Below are 17,431 nucleotides of genomic sequence, written 5' to 3' on the forward strand. Positions count from 1 at the left end.
TTAGCATTAAATTTCTTAGTGACAAACCTCATTCTTACTGTGGGATTTAGTTCATGCAAAGTACACCTTTCAGGCTACATAGTTACAAGGGCGCCCATGTTGTAGTTTCCAAGGGGGGGGGGCAAGTATAAGCGACATTTCAAATGTAGTCTCAAATTTTGCGGTAACTATTCTAAAATATCTATTGGGTTTTCGATCTTCCGAAGCACAATTTCCTCTAAAGTGGGGCAAGCGCCCCACCTTGCCCCCCTGATGGGCGCCCTTGCATTGTTCTGCTGTTAACTCATTTTCGACCATTTCTTGACTTCCCACTGTTGCCAGACCAATCAGTTGGAAAAGCAGGAGATTCGAAGATAAAAAACAGGAGAAAGCAGTAGACACATACAGTGGTGGCATTTGAATGTAAATCCGGGGGGTGCAATAAAATTTGCCATTATTAAGGGGGCAGTAATCAAAACAAGCAGTCCATAATTCATTTCCGATGAACCACGTTGAACAAATGAAGAGGGAAAGTCCCGATTTATAGTAATATTATTTCATACATACGTGTGTGAAGTAAAACGTAGTGAAATGGAAAAATGTCTTTTCATGCACGTAGCGATAACCTAGCTATATGGTACACTCACATGTGATCGTGGCGTAAGACGATTTCTTGCTGACGATCGTGGAGAAATGATCTAAGCCACTCTTCCAACCCAAGTCCCAATCTAAACAACACTTACTTGTAAATCTTACAGAAAGTCATAAAAACGCTAACCATAATGCATATAGAAGATGACGTGGAGTTGTATTCTTTGGATTCATATTATATACAGTAAAGCTCTCTAACTATATGCTCTACAGAGCTTTGTGTATTATAAGAGATAAATTTCATCTTTTAATGTGAGGAAACATTGAAAATCCAATATTAATAATAATATATTTCTTCAACTTTTCGAAGTAAGGAAAAACCAGGAGATTGTTCACTTTTCATTTTCTTTCGCACTAGATCAGTAGAACGTAGAAAAAGCAGGAGATCTCCTGCAAAATCAGTAGATCTGGCAACACTGGACTTGCCTCGTTTTTCCGGGAGATCTTAAGTTGACAAAACCAGAGCACCACACAATATGACGTCACTAAATGTGATAGAAGGTTGAGCAGTGTTTGCAACTGATTTGGTGTCACCTTAGACCGGTAAAGAAAATATGTTTAAAAATGATTATCTGTTAATGAAGTAATATACTTAAAGAGATATTTGTATATTTGTATGAAAACATAGCATTTCCACACGCGATATTTGATGATGTTCTCCGCGAAAGATTTGTTGCCACAAAAAATTTGGAGATCCACAATATATAATTGACATAAAAATTAATGACAGGTCTACATCATATTAATATGCGACAGGCCCTTATCCATGGGGTCTAGGGGGGCGGGCCCCTCTAAATTTTATTGTGCTAGTCCCCTAAAATTTTCACAGTACGCTTGCAAATGAACTATAACAGGGTGCAAAATTTCAAAGTCAGACGCACTCGCCAATCCAAAAATAATGGTCTCCAGTTTCTCTCACGTACAAATTGAGATGTCCCCCCCCCCAAAAAAAAACGGCCTTTGGTTTGACAAAGAAAGACTTCACATTCCGTGTTCTCTCACTCAGTGACAACTATTTTCTTACGAAATAGAAAATGCGCTGCCCTGTGAGTTCAGGCAGAAACCATTCCTACTGAACACTGGTCGCCAGTTCTAAATTTCTAGTCGCCAATTTCTATAATATAATATGAGCTATAATATGATGATTAACTATACGTTTGGATCGGGATTCCCTCCCAAACTTCTACCGGGCTTCCTCTAGATTTTTGGGCTGGCTACCAGCCTAGTATGTGATAAGTGACAGGGCCGTAACTTGAGGAGGGAGAGGGCAAATGCTTTCCCAAGGAAGCTCCCCGCCGTTCGAGGGGACCCATTTTAAGACAACATTTTCTTACTCCGTATACGATACGAACATGAAATTATAAATGAAGCATCGAATATGTCCACTATATTACATAAACAAAACAACACATAAAAGATAAATAAAACAAAAATGAGTCGTGGGCCCATTTCAATAAAAAAAAGTTTATATTAGGGGCCCTAGAAGTAATGTTTATTCGTATGGTTTTGATATTTGTCAATTTTGCCCCCTTAATTCATTTGTCATATATGGAACGGGATCAAAGGTGTAACTAACGACCCGGGCCCATAAAGAGTAAGAGAAAGATGGAAAGAGGTAGTCCAAGATTAGAGAAACAACTTTTTTCTAGGAGCATCAAATACGCGTATTAATGCTTACCTCCCTCACAAGAAAACAATCTAAGTTACGGCGCTGGATAAATGGATACAGGTGTAGAATACATAAACATAAAAACAGTAATTTATGATTAAAATGAATGACTGCGTGTGAAAGAGGACTGTACTACTAATTTTTAAAAATTATATAACGTTTACTGTATGAAGAAACCAATGGTGGTGCTGTCCTATTTTATGAATTTGAATTTGCAAAATTTACGAAAGAAGTATGTAATATATTTCTCGGGTTCTGTAGGATTACGGGGAACCAAAACTACGTAAAAACACAATGTTTATAGGTGGAATGAGTTCATGTTGCGGAAAGATAATTGATATTGATATGTGAATAATTTGTGAACTGAGTAGACTGGAAATGCCGTGTGCTGAATGGAAAATTTTGCAAGTACTATTTGCTTTTAATTAGAATGGACAAATATAACGTGCATTGCGGCGTTCTAACCCGACTTCGCTTGCTAGCGCTCGCTCGTCAATATTTATTTATTTATTTATTGATACAAGGCATGGCCATTACCGGCATCTATGGCCTTAAGCACGTCAGGTTGGAGGGATGACATCGTCGGCGAGCACACAATCACGGTACGGGGGAGGGATATAAGGAACGGATAAGGAAAGAAGCGGCCTGAGGCCTGTAAATTAGAAACCATCCCGGCATTTACCTGGTGTGAATGAGGAAATCCCAGGAAAAACCAATTTAGGATAGCTAGCCTGAAAAAGCTGTTACACCTTTTCGACCGACTGACCCTGCCGGAAATCGAGCCCAGGGCCAAAGGCGAGAGCATTAGCGACTACTCATGCTCAGCAATACTGTCTGAAACTCTTTAGTTAGTGGTATGTTTGGCTTTAGGTAGATTAACCTCAAAAAGATTTAAGAAAACAGCAATGATTTTCAACAAAAAATGCTTTCTCCCAGTAATCCGACATATGGCTAGTTTTCAAAGCACATACTGAGAAAAAAAATGTAGGTAGCGTACTCAAAACGGTAGGTTACATGCATAATTCCTGTAGTTTCTGGACTTAACGTACAGCAAACGTATAACTGAAAACGCATGTTTTATAATAGGCTACTTACTTTCCGTATAAGTGTTCTATCTATACGTACTTTCCGTATGAAACAATATAGGCGGTCAGGATCTCACATACAAATCGATGCAGAATGTCCATAGTAGAATAGAATATAGCTGCAGAATGTAACATAGGTGATACGGAAAACTGTTAGATGTCAGACATCCTGCAATGGCATGATCTAACATCTAAGGGCAGTGCGTATGTAGCATATGCTCCATACTGATTTCTGTAGTAAGCAAGAGGATTTTGTATATTTGTACAATATACCGCTGTCCGGAGAACGGATTTTTCTTAGTGTGCAGTTCATAAGCAAGGGCGCCCATGTTGGGGTTTCCAAGAGGGGCAAGTATAAGCGACGTTTCAAATATAATTTCAAATTTTGCTGTAAGTAATGTAAAAATTCTATTGGGTTTTTAATATTCCCAAGTACAATTTCCTATTAGGGTGCGAGCGCCCCACCTTACACCCCCTGTTGGGCGCCCTTGTTGATAAGTAATGCATTTATGTGGGTGCTGAACCGGTGAGTACAGTATTTCTTGATAAATCCATTAAATGTTGTGTGTGTAATCCACAATGCTCACAGATATAGGCGGGAATCCATGTCACTTAATGACCTTCCCATTTTAAGGCAGTAATAAATGCGAAAATTGTCGATATGTGATTCACCTACTTTGATTTTGCGAATAGTTCGTACTATGTGCGACTTTGTCCATGCGGCATCTAGGGTATGGTCGACGTCGATAAGCTAATAAAACGAAATACTTCAAAAGTTGAAACGGTGGGTGCGTAAGCGTAAACCTCGTGTAGCTTAGGTATAGGCTGCATAATTACTTTATTACATCAGTGTTAATGTGCATCCTTAAATTGGGATAGAGCAGTTTCCGCAGTTCAGATCAATAATACGTGGACAAATTCATATTAGTTTGAAACCCACATTGCTCGATGAAAATAGCGTCATCACGCCTTCTAGACTGTACATGTGTTGGCGCACGCCAGTGATCCACCAGGAACAGGTAAAATTCAGGGGCGCTATAAGAGATAATTGTTCAAAAATTACATTTTTTTAAAAGATTTATGGGTGCACACTTAGTAGTAGTAATAGTAGTAATGATAGTATAGTAGACCCTAGTAGTAAGGCAGTAGTAGTAGAGTAGTAGTTTAGTAGTAGCCAGGCCCTCAACCAGAGGGGAGCCAGGTCCCTCTAAACTTTTTGTGGCCCCTCCAGACTTCAATACAAAATTTTATTATTAATACAAAAAACACAATTTAGATGCTTATAAGATAATTTGGCCTATGTTTAGCAGAAGGGGTCCAGCTCTTTTCTCTAAAAAATGTTACAATTTTGGTAATTTCTGTTCACATTCGGTTAGCTTAGGGTAGGTTAGGGTAGTTTAAGTTAGGTTAGGCTAGTTTAGGTTACGTTAGGTTAGTTTAGTTTATGTTATATTAGTGTAGGAGTCCCGCATAATTTTCCAAAAAATGATAAAATTTCGCTTATTTCTACTAATATTACGTTAGTTTAGGTTAGTTCAGGTTAGCTTACGTTAGTTTATGTTAGGTTAGGTTAGATTTGGTTACGTTATGTTACGTCTAAGTACTTGCTTCACTCATTTCTCCTGTAAATTTTGTGTTTTTACGTGCTTCTGGACCCCTTGTACTAAACATACTCCGATAATTTTAAAGACTTGGCCCCCGTAACATATTCACGATCCTCCCAAACCTTTGTAGCTGGTTTCGACCCTGGTAGTAGCAATGATAGTATAATAATAGGCTAGTAGCAGTAGTAGTAGTAGTATAGTAAGGCAGTAATGGTAGTAGTTGAGTAGTAGTAATAATAATAGTATACTAGTAGTAGTAGTTCGGGTTAGGTTAGGGTAGGTTCAGGCAGCGAAATAGTCATATTTCAAGTCCCTTGTACATTAGTTTTCACCCTGGAATAACGCCCTTCTGGAGAGTTTCATAGAATTAAAGCAACATCTTATTGCTGTATCTATGTTCACAGATAACTTACATATTCTGCGCCTTCATAAATAAATTCTCTAAACATTTGTCTTTTGTTCTGAATCAACATCTTTTACCTGTAAATTGTAATTTTAAAAATGTCCACGTATTCTTAATCCCGTTTCTGGTGATAAAATTCACCTGGTTCATTTGGTGATAAAATAAATTAATATATTATGAATGTCAGTACTCTTATAAAATAGAACATAACTGAGGAAACCTGAAATTTCAATCTTGATACACGTATCAGTGCGCAGCACGAAATGATATTAAAAAAAAAAATCCCGGCGTTCTTCCCGCCTTTGACGAGACAAGCCCCTATTATTTACGCATTATTCAGTGCATTGTTTGTGTATAATCTTGTTCGTTTGTTGAATGTAAAACGCAACTCACACAACCGCTGTAACAACATAATGTGTTTTTTATTGTCCACCAGTATACGAACAAGTTCCAGTTATCTTAAATTATAATCCACCTTGGCATATTTTCTCAGCAATAATACTGCCAACAGAGCTGCCTTGCTTATGGATACACTGCGTATTAAGTGGTCCAGGGTAGTGACGACATTAAGTGACGTCATGTTCTGTTGCTGCGGTTATGTCAACTTAAGAACTCCCCGTTTTTCCCCTGTGGTCTTCAATTGCAAACTATAGTACGGAAGGTATAACATCGTTGGCTTCCCTCGAAAAGTTGTAGTGACGTTTATGGCGAGTGGCCAGCTTGGTTACTCGTGGCTCGCTGAGCGCAGTAGGCGGTTGGTGGTGATTGGCTACCCTCTTACTAAACACCCAGTGACGAGCAGGTCCAAGCGCGGGAAGTCAACGACCTTATATCTTCTGCACTATAATATGTTTTGATTTGAAGCATCATTCTTTATTTTTTTTTCTTTCTTTTTTCCTATTTATTTATCAGTCCAGTCATTCAAAAAAAATTGTGGTTTTAAGGTTACAGTCGCAGCACTTTGGTCAAGTCGACTATTACACTATCTTCGTCTCAATGTTAAGAAATTGTATTAAATTATGTTGCACTAAATATTTACAAGTCACGGTACAAGTAGCAACCAAAATGGCACGTGCATAAGCCCGAATTCGCCTGCACTACATGCTATATTGTTACAAAGTACACTGAATATAATAAATAATTACGTTGGTGCCAGGCATGTCCATACATTATAAAAATTGAATAAAAAACAAAACGAACCTAAAATATAACTTGTATTAAATAAAATAATTGCACGAAATGGGAGTAGGCCCGTATCCAAGGGAGGTCTAGGGGGCCACACCCCTAAATTTTTACCGGCCCCCTAAAATTTTCACGGTAGGCTGGCAAATGAACTATAGTATGGTTGGATCGGGCCCCCCTTAACTTCTACCGCCCCACCTCTTAAATTTTTGGGCTGGCTACCGGCCTGAATAGGAGTTCGAAATAGACCATCAAAACCTGACGGCATCTTGTCTCGAACTCTAATTATTTCAACTACATTAATAAAATAATAATAATTTTAAAAAATAATTCTTAGCAACTGTGGAACGTTAAATGATAAACCTGTAACATACAAGAAATTATTAATGTTTTCTACCATCGTGAAGTGTGAGATTTGATGCATTGCAAGTCCTTTGATTTTAACCTTAACCATTTTAAAAGCATTAATTAGTGTGCAAAAAAAGAAAGCACTTAAAACTCGTTTGCTAAATTGCAGTTTTCTCCTTGATTTTCTCTTGCTTGCCGCCTGAACTTCCAAGTAATTGACAAGTTTGCAGGTTCATATATCCAGCCTTAAATTTACTGAGTTAAGTAAAATGAAGAAACGAATCAAAGCAGAAATGGAAGTAGAAAAACTGGAAAGATGTACACAAATAAACACTGACAATAACCCTGATTGGTTACCAATATCCTCTCTGAAATTCCGTTTCTCAAGGCGGCTACTGAATTTCCTAAGTTTACAAGATCAAACAGTTTCAGAAACCATATTCTATCCCGTTTACGAACCAACGATTCACGAATTCATCAATGTCATCTTCCGCCAAAGATTTCCAGCCTTGGTTTTTCTAGTTGTGTACGTCAGAAAGTCTCTCTTTAATACAAGTTATATTTTAGATTTACTTTCTTACCTGGCATCAATGTATTTATTACAGGGCGTCATTTGGGGGGCAGGGATGGGCATTTGTCCCCTCTGAGTTTGAGATTAATATAGATTTTATCAATAGAATAGTAGTAAGTCAGTGAAAAACGCGAAATTTTACCTATATCAAGGGGTCTTTCCCCCCCCCCTCCTAAGCCAAATCTGAAATGACGCTACTGATTTAGTATATTCGACTTATTTACTTTGTAATAATATATCATTTACTGCGGGCGCGAAAAATTATCGAAAAAAACTGACCCTTCAAGAATAAACTACACCTCGTAAATTTTTCAGAGCAAATCTTAAAACCATATTGTCAGAAACTTTATAAAATATTTGTTTATTAAATGTGAACAAAATGGCCTGAGTCGTTACAGAGACACTGTTCGAAAGAAAAAGCATCCCTCAAGAGTAAACTACCCTTTCAGGATTTTCCCAGAGAAATTATTTATACCCTACTATGGAGTTGCTAATGAAATATATTGATGTATGAAATGTAAACGAAATCCTTAGAGATGTTTCTGAGAAAATAGCTTTTTTTTTTTTTTCACATTTCAGTAAACTATCCTTATATTTTAGAGTAGCAAAAAAAAAAAAAAGTGAATCACATGAAATCTTAAGTTAAAAATTTGATTCATTTACATTGTATGACATTCTCTCGATGTGTGTGAATCATAACGAACAAATTAACATACATATAGATTTCAAAATATTGTCTTTTTGATATCTGGGGTCAGGGAACTTGTAAATCAGTTGAAATCTCGAATTTCATATCATTTTCTTCTTTTCTGTCGTCGCTCGAAAATAGAAATGAAGTCTAGACAATTACTAAAAGTTCAGCAGAATATTTTTTCTTACTCCTATTCTTGCCTGAAAGTACTATAACTTTTATCAAATTTAGTTGTTTACGAAGTATTTTCCCATATTACTTTCGTAGCTAAATACTGGCAGAAATAACTATATTGCTACTGGATCTCGTGGCGCAACGGTAGCGCGTCTGACTTCAGATCAAAAGGTTGCGTGTTCAAATCACGTCGAGGTCAAGTTGTTGTCTTTTTTAAATTTTATTTCTATCAGAGTGATTTTGAGAACGACGTGAGGTGACGAAACGCGAATTACCCATATCTGGTCGTTGGAAATCGCACATTCCTCATCGTTGAGGAATAGCGAGCTTAATACCGTTTCAAGTGAATTGAAGTGAGCGCTAAGTGTGAACCACATGATGTAATTCGATTCCTCCAGGCGGAAGGACATAGTGTAATCAAAGCGCCCGCCAAGTGTGCACTACATGATTTAATTCGATTTCTCTAGATGGAAGGGAATAAACCAGCCGAAATTAAATCGTCTAATGATTAAGAATTATGACGGGAACTTTATAACTAATCAACATTTCGCCATCTCACGTGGTTCTCCTCGGGTGACTTAACGAAAGTTGAAAAAATAAAATCACCCTCACAGAAATAATTTTTTTTAAGAAATCATAACTTGATCTCGACGTGATTTGAACACGCAACCTTCTGATCTGGAGTCAGACGCGCTACCGTTGCGCCACGAGGTCTGGCGACAGAATAGTGTACTTTAGTTTAGAAAGGAATATTGGAAGCTACTTTGCGAACAACTAAATTTGTTAAAAGGTTTGTTAGCACTTTCACGCAAGAATAGAAATATCAAAAAATCTTCTGTTGAACTTTTAATGGTTGTCTAATCTTAATTTCTACTTTCGAACAACGATATGAAAGAAAAAAGTGTGGTGATCGTGAATAACAAAATAAATTCGAGATTTCAATTGATTTGCACATTTCATGTCCCCTGGATACCAAAAAAGTGACTTTTCGACATCTATCCGTTTGTTCATTCGTTCGTTCTGATTTCGACACGCCGCGCCGAGTGACAATACCGTTCAGTCTAACTAACTAACTGTATGGCCTATGGAACCCGGAGGTTCACTGCCTCATTCACAAAAGCTCTCCACTGACTTCTATCCTTAGCCAATTAGAATCCAGTTTCTACTTTGTATTCCTATTTCTGCGAGATCCATCTTAATATTTTCTTCCCATCTGCGCCTAGGTCTTCCTAATGGTCATTTTCAGATTGGTCTTCCAGTTCAGACGTTGAAACCGTTTCTACTTTCTACATTCTTGCAACATGATGTGCCCACCTGAGCCTCCAAGTTTTCATTGCCCTAACAATGTTTGGTAAACCTTATACATTATGTAGTTCCTCGTTATGAAGTTCCGGCATTCTCCATTCCCTTTCCTCTTGGGTCCGAATATTTCTCTCAGGATCTTGTTCTCAAATACTTTCAGTCTATGTTCTTCCCTTAGAGTAAGCTACCATATTTCGCAACTATACAGAACAGCAGGCATGATTATTGTTTTATGTATTTTAAGCTTCAAATTCCTCGACAGAATTCGCGATGAACCGTTCAATGTTTCTGAACCATTTTTAAACTAGAGGTTTTCATGTGATTCTTTTTTTTTTCTATCCTAAAAAATCAGGGTAGTTTGATGAAATGCGAGAACAGAAAATTACAATTTTCTCAGAAACGGCTTTAACGATTTTCTTTGTATTTCATACATTAATATTTCATTAGTAAAGTAACGCAACATTAGTAGTGTGATATAAATCATTTCTCTGGGAAAAAATCCAGAAAGGGTGGTTTATTGCTTAGGGATGATTTTTCTTTCGAACAATATCTCAACGACTCAGGCCATATGGGACCTACCGTAGTCGGGTCAAGATTTCACTTAGAAACTAATATGTGCGCTATCCAAAAATACATGTTTCAGAATCCTAAAGTACTCCCGCAACAATTTTTATAGAGCGAGTTTAGCTACGGGCATTTAATTTGAAGTACTCACCAATTATCTCTATAAAAATGGTTGCGGAAATACCACAGGATTCTGAAACTTGGATATTTGGAAGGGCACGTACTAGTTTCTAAGTGAAGTCTTGACCCGACTACGGTAGGTCCCATAGTTTTGGAGGTATGGACCTTTAAAGTTCATTTTTTTTTCATGTTTTCGGCAGCCTATAACTCTGAAAGGAAGCATTTGTGCAACCAGGTTGTTCTGTATTTTTTGTCTTATCTTGATGTCGGGAATCGCCTCCCAAACGTTGTCGGTGTTGTTTTGAAACACTCTGTATAATGTCACATGGCAAATATGCCCTAGTTATCTAAAGTATTGTGTACTGTTACATGGTGATAGGCTTTATGAGTTGATTCTCTGTGATGATGCCTGTTGTTGTTGCTATACTGTTACAAGAAACCGCTATATAATCTTATATAAACAAGGTGCAAATTACTTACTATTCATTTTCTGACAGGGTCCAACGTGGCAGTGGTCAGGAGACCTTCCACACGTTGCCCAAACCATTCTCCACCAACATGCTATTCAAGGCGATGTCACGAACCTTCAACTGGCTGTTGTTCGGTGGATTGCCTATTGCAAAAAATCTTTGGAAAAACCACTGGATTACAGAATTTTATACAGAGTGCTTCAAGAACTGGATAAACAATGGGGTATGGAAACACTGTCCAGAGAAGAGGTAAGTTCAAATATATCTCTGTCTCCACGTCAATAGTATTTCAGTAATGTTCACTCATTTTTTATGCTAATTTCTTGCTTACTCAAGCTAAACTATGGAATATTAACTGTCTCAGAAATATGAAATCATATGCTAGGCCAGTGGTTGTCAAACGTATGTAACTTCTGTGCTACCGTACTGTTATTAAATCTTACTTTGAGGTACCAACCAAAAGAACTACAGTGGAACCTGGATAATTCGAACTTCTGTAATTCGAAAACTTGTTTATATCGAATTTTTCTCTTGGTCCCTAGAATTTTATATACAAACAATGCTAAAATAAATCATGGTTAATTCGAATTATAATCTGGATAATTCGAAGTTTTTGCCGTGGAAATCTAAAAGGAGGTCAAGTCATCGGATCGGATTTTCCAAGAAATGGATGAAGATACGTACTGTAGCAGGCTTTCCGCCCCGCCCGCAAACTACTCAGCTTGAAGGTCATCAATGTTCATGCATAATACAGTGCTAGTGTATGTACGTACGTATTATAGTACAGTATTTTACTTCATATTGTATTAACCTATGTTGTTTCTAGTTTTACAATGAGTGTATGGTACTTAAAACACTTATTATTAGCTCCAATAATGGTCTTTATGTTAAAACCTGAAGTTTGATTGTTTATTTCAACCATTTACAAAATCTTTTCTAATTCGATTTTTTGTATAATTCGAATTTTTCTACTGGTCCCTTGAGGTTCGAATTATCCAGGTTCCACTGTATCAACTTTTTTTCAAAAATAATCTTACATTTGTTTATTGCCTATAAACTTACATTTCTAGTAAATATGAAATCAAACTATCCAAGTTAGCACATTTCTAATATACACACGAAAAACATAACGTGCACATTCCAGGACTGTAGCCAGCCCAAAAATGTAGGGGGGGCCGGCTGAAGTTAGGGGGGCTAATGCAACCATATTATAGTTCATCACCATGTTATAGTTCATTTGCCAGTCTACCGTGAAAATTTTAAAGGGCCAGCCACAATTTAGGGGGGCCCGGCCTCCCTAGACCCCCTGGATACGGGCCTGGCACAATCAACTGTGAGATGAGGCTGAGAATGGCAGTTGCATGGGAGAAACAAGCAATTGTTGTCGTCAGCACCCCCTGTCGTTAGCGTCAGCTCAGTGGAGGAATCAAGGTTAGCCAACCGGAGCGTTAACGCGATCTACCGAAAATGTCCCCGCGAACTACTAGTAGCTGGCGATTGACAGTTTGGCGATCACTGCGCTGGGCTATAGGCATCGTTATAAAGTTTTGTTCCCTGTTTATTGCGTTTCTCCGTTACAGTTTGTCCAGTACAGTAGGTATAAACTTTAGATTAACCAGTGTCTTCCTTCCTGTTTTCTTTTTTCTTTCTAATTCTTTTTTGTGTCTATATATTATGGTATTAAAAGAAAATCTACAATGGTAGAATAAGTTACGGAGGAGAGGGAGGAAGAAGAGGATAAGACGCAGAAACAAGTAAACCGTGACGTAGCTCTAGCACACATCAACGGGCTTATTAAACATCTAGAGGAACAAGACGATGCATCACTTTCTGAGAAAATGTTTAAGAAAAATTCAATCTCAAATAAGGAAGAGGTTTTTTAACGCCCCCCCCCCCAAAAAAAAACAGGAACAATTCTATGATTTTGTGTGTTTGTGACGAAATAAACCAAGAAACTTGTAAGTACAGAAAACTACTCTTTATTAAGAAATAATTGTATGTGTAGATCTCCAAGTGTAAATAAAAAATATATATATTCAAATCCATTTTCGTGTTGATTTGCGTACTTCTGCGGCCATACTACAGATGCCACGCAATCCAATTCCGCGGATAATGAAGAGTTTAACTACCTCCTAGGTATAGTGGAAAAAATATTGTACTCACAAATACTGGAGCAAAGAAGATAACTGCTAATTAACTAAATAACCAATTGTTCTATAGAAACTCCAATTAGTAGCATTTATTTATATCTTCACTTGCTTCTAGTAAATACTAACTCAAAACTTTGTATAAACGGCTATTGGATTAAAACGTTCATGTCAGTGCTAGCAGAAAGTATTTTAAAAGCCAACCGAGTGCACTGGCGGGCTGCGTGCCAAGATAAAACAAACGTACTCTAACACTGGTTCAGCCATGTTTGTAGGATTTCCAAATTTAATCCGTTAAATTAATCTGGAACAAAAGCAACATAGATTTAATTCCCATAGAATAGGAAACATACACGAAAAAGATGAAAAATATTAGAAATTTTAAATAAATCATAAACATTTTAAAATATGGAGTTACTTTTCAATCTCCTATGTATTGCAATTTGGCAAGAATGTATTGGTACGTTATGGTTTGGCTTTTCTCTGTACTTAAAACATACTTTCTAAATAAATTACTTTCTTCTTCTTTTTCTTTCATTCTCTGTCTACATGAACAGGAAGAAGCCTTGGCGGATTCATTCAACATGTTCATCGACCATTCACTCCATCTCCTACGGAAGCACAGACAATTGTTTCCACCAAACAACAGGATCAGTTTATGTAAACTAGAGTATTTGCTAAGGTATGATTATTTCTTTCTCGAATCTTTAGATGTACATGCTAATGAATGCAATTGCATGTTCAAAAATGTTATTACTTTATGTACTGAAGAGGTCAAGTGAAGGGCTAGACTTTAATTGGGTGAAATCGTATTCATTTTGATCAAAGATATAGTTTATATGATATTCGAGTTTCATTAATACATATGTGCTCAGTCATCACAGAATAGTTATAAAGTCTTGGTACATCTGATAAATATAATAGAACATAAATCTTAATGCAGCCAGTTTTACCTGCCTTCCATTATTCTAAACATGTTTCCTGAAACATTACGCAACGTCACTTTGAATTCTCTATAACCGCTACCAGGTTATAGAAGGATTTTTGTGGACACTCTGTATATTTCGTGGAGACAGTGATTATTATTTTCGATTTATACTTTATTCTACAACGCACATAAGTTCTTTATTTGGTGGGAATTGCTTCTTTCCCACACAATTGGACAAAGAAGTCTTTCATCATTTTTTCATATATATATTTAAAACATTGCTTTTGCTGAGAACATTTCAGTTAGTGACTAACCATTTCAGTGTTTCTCCCTGACTCATTATATGCACAGTATATATTTTATAGTTATTGGGAACTGAATTAAGTGCTTTCTTTAATCACTTATGGAAACATTATAATAGATTAGAGAAATACGGGCTGACCAGATGTCCCAGTGGCCAAAGTGGCACCAACTGCGTTGTTTCGTAGTCCCTTATCTGTACTTTCTCACGCCAGTGTTATCGCCGTGTCTAGTGCATTATAGGCAGTTGACTAAAATTAACATAAATTGTTTTCTATATTCTGTTTGTATGTGCATACAGGTGAGTAACGGAGTGAATTTTGAAATGAACTGCCAACACTTTTCCGTTGATCATTGCAACCCGTAGCTTGAGCTTGGATGCTCAGGGAGTTCGACTCCGGTGTTGTACGCAACCACCACGCCCGTTGCGTTGGTTAAGTTTTGTGAAGGGGCACAAGCTATTTAGCCGGTGAAGGACGATTTCTTACGGCTAGCCCCAACTAGTGAAATCCCAGGTCCGCTGACCTTGTGCGTTTAAAAAGTTATATACGCGCCCACCAATATCAGTATTCCACTGTGGAGATCTTCTTTTCGTTACTTTACTGAAGATTCACTTTTACACTGCAGGACTGTTCAGCGTAACAACTGGATTCATCGTGGGACGATCCAGACAACTTTTCACCAGTGTGTCAAGGGTGTGAGAGAAGAATTTGTAGTGATATCTCAATCGTAATCATATATATATATATAAAGGGCTATATTACCCGAAAAGGGCAAAGCGTGATTTCAGCGACTAAAATTGATATATATCCTCAGTGTTCAGTGTTGTATCCATTCCTCTTCGCTATTTCTTTTTCAAAATAGTGTTCTAATAAATAAGTATAGTGTCATTTAATTCAGTGTGTTTTCGTTGTTTGTATGAGTGATGTTTGTGTGCGTTATGGTCTGGATGACCGTCTGATCGTCCGTGAGGTTTTCGAGACGAGACACCCGAACCTCTCGGCGCCTAATGCTCATCTCATTATTGAGACCGACGAGCTTTTTTGGGAAACAGTTTGTAACCTTTCTTGGAGAGGTCTTCGTCGTCCTGTCCAGGTAAGTTAAAGTATCAGGAGTATACTTATTGGTAATACCACGAGCCAAGAATAGCGACTTGAACTCAGGACGGTTACAAATAAATGGACGCCCGAACAGCGACTTGAAACCCTGCCGGTTACAAATAAATGACGCCCGAACTACCGACCCGAATCGAGACCGTTGGTGCTCGAATATACATATAAGATTAATATTTTAATATATCATTTCTCTTTCAGCTTAGTACCAGGAATTTGAAAAAATATTCTTTTTCAGGTGATTTTAATAATATGTTTTAGTGATAGTTTATTTTATCCTAATTGTACGTTTTGTTTTATTCTTGTTGAAGATGGCACACCAGAGACTTAATGCGATTGCTAGGGCGATTTCACTTCTTGAAGAATTATTGAAGCAAAGTAAAGAAAGCCGTGCTGAGTTTAAAGAGAATGTCGATAGATATATAAAGCAAAGTAAAGAGTCCCGTGCTGAAAATAAAGAAAACCTAGATAAATTAGGAAAAGAGCTAAAGAGTGATTTAGGTCAAAAGATAGACGCTTTACGGGACGTGTTTCGTGAAAATAGTCAGCAAACGGAAACTGCTGAAAACAAAATACCGGAATGTGAACCCCAAGTACAGTCAGATGTTCCTACTGAATACGAAACACCGGAAATTGAACCTCAGTTAGTGACTGATATTCCTAGTGTAAACAAAACATTGGAATTGAAACCTGAGCTACAAACTAACACTCCTAATGAAAAGGAAACGCAGGAATCTGAACTCCAACCAGAGACAGGTAGTCTAAACCATCCTCGTAACAAATCCGATAATGATTTTATTCATTCAGTATCTAGCAACACCACTTGTAGTATCAGAAGTAGTGAAATCCACGAACATATGATTGTAGACGACAGAGGTCGTAAGCGCACAAAAATAACTACCACAAACCACAGAGAGAAAAGGTGTAAACGAGATTATAGTTATAGCAATAAGCAAAGATACAAAGACCGGAGCGTAAACAATACAAAATTTAAAGGGAATCAGAACCAAGACCGCACTCGAAAAGGTAGTAACAGAAAGAGAAGGAGTTGTAAATCACGGCCACGTAGCCTGAGTTATCACAAACGACATAGGAAACGCAACTTGAGTGAGAACATTAAGAGTATTTTTGTACGTAGTAGTAATCATTGTAGGAATAGACGAACAAACCGTAATTATCAAAGCAGAAACAGTAATCATAGAAAAAAAAAAAGTAACCAAGAATTTGTGTGTTAATACAAATTTTTCTCCTAGGAGAGCGACGCATTTCTAAGCGATAAACATGTATTCATTTTCTTCCTTTTTGCTTTTAGTTTTTGATCAGAATACCTGGATACGAAAAGAAGAACTACGCATTTCTTTTAATACTCCTTTTTGCTTCCAGCTTTTAACTGTTCAGCAAAGAGCAGATAACACGTTTTTCTTTCTTTATTTTGATAAGATAATCGCTGCATTTTCGATCACCTGTTAATGTCGACAAATAACGGACGGTATACAGCTGATTCATTCTTTTCTTTTTCTGTCTTTGCTCCGTGTAGCAGTTCATACCTCAGTCAGCTGTGCATTTGTGTTGCAAACCTTATCACTGACTTACTATTAGTTTACTGTCATTAATTTTTCTTGTTTTCATTTCAGATGTTTCATTTTAAGATTTTTTAGTAAATAATTAACGTATCACATACGTAGGGGAATTGCATTTTAAAAGCAATTTGAAATCTTGGCGCGATTTCCGTATCCCCAGCCAGTGGGAAGATGTTTTGGCGTTATAATATATATTTTTATTGTGTTTTAAAATTTTAAAAAAATTCTTTTAGGATCCCTTCCCACTTTCGAAATTCTTAAATATGCTATTACGTGTTATTTACAATTAATGTTCGATTTTCTTTTTAGAATTTTTCCAAAAAAAAAAAATATCCAGGTGCGCAGGTCAGAAAATTTTTAGTTCTTACTTATATATATAGTTGTATGTTTATAATTAAAATTTAGTATGTAATCACATACGTAGGGAAATTGCATTTATCCAAAAGCAATTTTGAACTAGTGGCGCAGTTCCGTACCCCCAGCTAGTGGGAAGATATTTTGGCGTTATAATATATATTTTTATTGTGTTTTAAAATTAAAAAAAATTTCTT

General features: G+C 37.0%; 1 protein-coding gene and 1 non-coding gene across 2 annotated transcripts in view; one reads left to right on the forward strand and one right to left on the reverse strand.

Annotated features, from left to right (window-relative positions):
• Positions 1 to 17,431, forward strand: part of unc-13-4A (BAI1 associated protein 3) — a 766,749-nt gene that overhangs the window by 669,415 nt on the left and 79,903 nt on the right. Inside the window, exons 10-11 of the mRNA XM_081750562.1 lie at positions 10,841 to 11,062; positions 13,518 to 13,642. Coding sequence (XP_081606688.1) covers positions 10,841 to 11,062; positions 13,518 to 13,642 — 347 coding nt within the window. The remainder of the gene's footprint in view (positions 1 to 10,840; positions 11,063 to 13,517; positions 13,643 to 17,431) is intronic.
• Positions 9,000 to 9,071, reverse strand: TRNAW-CCA (transfer RNA tryptophan (anticodon CCA)). Its single transcript has one exon. It is a non-coding gene; the product is annotated as a tRNA-Trp (tRNA).

This window comes from Thermobia domestica, chromosome 3, assembly GCF_964235325.1.
Source record: "Thermobia domestica chromosome 3, izTheDome1.hap1.1, whole genome shotgun sequence".
In the NCBI taxonomy this organism is placed as follows: domain Eukaryota; kingdom Metazoa; phylum Arthropoda; class Insecta; order Zygentoma; family Lepismatidae; genus Thermobia; species Thermobia domestica.